Here is a 2,062-nt window from a genome sequence, read left to right as displayed (position 1 = left end):
TTTTATAAACCAAGTAAAAGCTTGGAAAGAGAGTACAGATCAACAAGAAGAACTACGGCAACTTTGACTCACAAACCAAGCCAAAAGAATGTGTCTTAAGTGTCCCTAATGGGTCCATGTACACTTATTGGGTATATTGGGCCTATTTAGTTATAATCGAGTCGTTTGGATCAAAATGACGATAAATGGATCATAATTATTCTGATTAGACCGTAGTAGGTTAATAGGCCCATTTATCCATAAGGATTTTACAGAAAGGGGAAAGCAACCCCAGGCAATTTTATAAATACTAGTAAAAGAGAGAAAAGTCAAGAGAGCATATCAGCAAGAGACGCTACGRCAACTTTGGCTTACAAACCARGCCATAAGAAGCCAAAAAAGACAAAGAGAAATGCACCAATAAGTAATAATAAAGCAAGACAAAAAATAAAAGGAGCAAAATCCCGCCATCTTCCAAGAACGAAACCCTTTAGCAAACACYTTTTCACGCATCACTGAGAGGTATGAGTTTTTGTCTAGCCTTCCACGCCATTCTTTGAAGAATCTGACTCTTGATCTCAGCCACCACTTTCTCTCCAGCTTGATTATACTTATCAAAAAAAAATTTGTTCCTTTCCCGCCATATGTGGTATACCGTAGTAGATATACCAATCTTTTGAACCGTGGACCATGACTTCCACCCTTGAGATAAGCCCCTGTGAAGAATGTCCTCCCATTTGTTCGGACAATTTGTTATCCCAACTTCCTTCTGAATGACCTCCCATATACTATTCGAGTAGTTGCATTCAAAAAATAAATGATTATGCGTTTCAAGCACAAGATTACAGAAAACACATTTCAAGTCCGAAGGTTCATGTTTCCATTGACTGATGCGATCTTGAGTTGGTAATCTGTTTTGACAAGCCATCCACATACACAGAGCATGTTTTGGAATGTAGGCTTTATTCCATACAACCTTATACCAATGCACCTTTAGCCTTGCTTCTTGTAATTTATGCCAAGCCACTTTGACTTCAAATGCTTTCCATTGATGGTTAGCATCAAGCCATTGGACCGTATCCTCAAGTTGAGTAGGGAGTGGGATCAAAACACTTTGCAATTGGGGATACAGCTGAATCCAATCCTCTRGCCAAGTAGTACCAAACCGTTGCATTAGATCATACACTGTAGAATTATTGTGAAACCYATGACCATTAATGAATCTGTAAGTGAGCAAATGGATAAGGGGACCCGACTCACTCCACGTATCTTCCCAAGCATGAGTGGATATACCATTACCCACATTACAGATAAAGAATCTTCTGCAGTGAGGTCTCAACTCCAAAAGGTTTCGAAGAAGCCACGACCATTCATTCCTTTTCTTTATAATCCAAAAATTCCTGCCTCGAATACAATAAGACTGGATCCAGGATACCCACATAGTATTCCTATGAGAAAGAATATCCCAAATATGTTTAAACAGTAAACACCGATTCCAGAGTGCTAATCGTTTCAAACCAAGACCACCATGTTGAATAGGAAGACAAATCCTATCCCAAGAAACTCGACATTTACCCATAGCACCCTCCATTTTATTCCATAAGAAATTACGGAATAGCTGCTCAATCTCATGAATAGTGGTTGCCGGCACAAGAAATACCGACATCCAATAGGTTTGCATAGATTGAAGCACAGAGATGATGAGCTGTCTTCTTCCCCCATAAGAAAGAAATTTATTTTTCCAATTCATCAAACGTGATTTAAGTTTGAGCACAAGAGGGTTAAAATCACGCACCTTTAACCGAATAGGAGAGAGAGGCACTCCAAGGTAGTGAATAGGAAAAACCCCCGGACGAAAAGGAAGACTGTGTCGAATGATATTCTGAACATCCATCCCTACATTCCCAAAGAAGACTTTACTTTTAGCAAGACTTGGAGACAAACCCGATCGTTCTTCAAACAAATGGAGAGCACGTTTTAGAACTTCAACTGAAATTGCATCCCCTTTAGAAAAGAGAAAAAGATCATCCGCAAAACATAAATGGGTCAATTTAATCTCAGCGCAACCTTGATGATACGCAAA

The 2,062-nt window shown here is 39.3% G+C and overlaps 1 protein-coding gene across 1 annotated transcript in view; it reads right to left on the bottom strand.

Annotated features, from left to right (window-relative positions):
• Window positions 1–484: 484 nt before the first annotated feature.
• The window catches only part of LOC112504222, a 2,576-nt gene continuing 998 nt past the window's right edge, over window positions 485–2,062 (bottom strand). Inside the window, exon 2 of the mRNA XM_025108158.1 lies at window positions 485–1,983. Coding sequence (XP_024963926.1) covers window positions 485–1,983 — 1,499 coding nt within the window. The remainder of the gene's footprint in view (window positions 1,984–2,062) is intronic.

Source organism: Cynara cardunculus, unplaced genomic scaffold, assembly GCF_001531365.2.
Source record: "Cynara cardunculus var. scolymus isolate 2C unplaced genomic scaffold, CcrdV1 Un_Scaffold_4940, whole genome shotgun sequence".
Taxonomy (NCBI): domain Eukaryota; kingdom Viridiplantae; phylum Streptophyta; class Magnoliopsida; order Asterales; family Asteraceae; genus Cynara; species Cynara cardunculus.
Note: the sequence above shows the minus strand (reverse complement) of the source record. Positions and strands in the feature narration are given on the sequence as shown.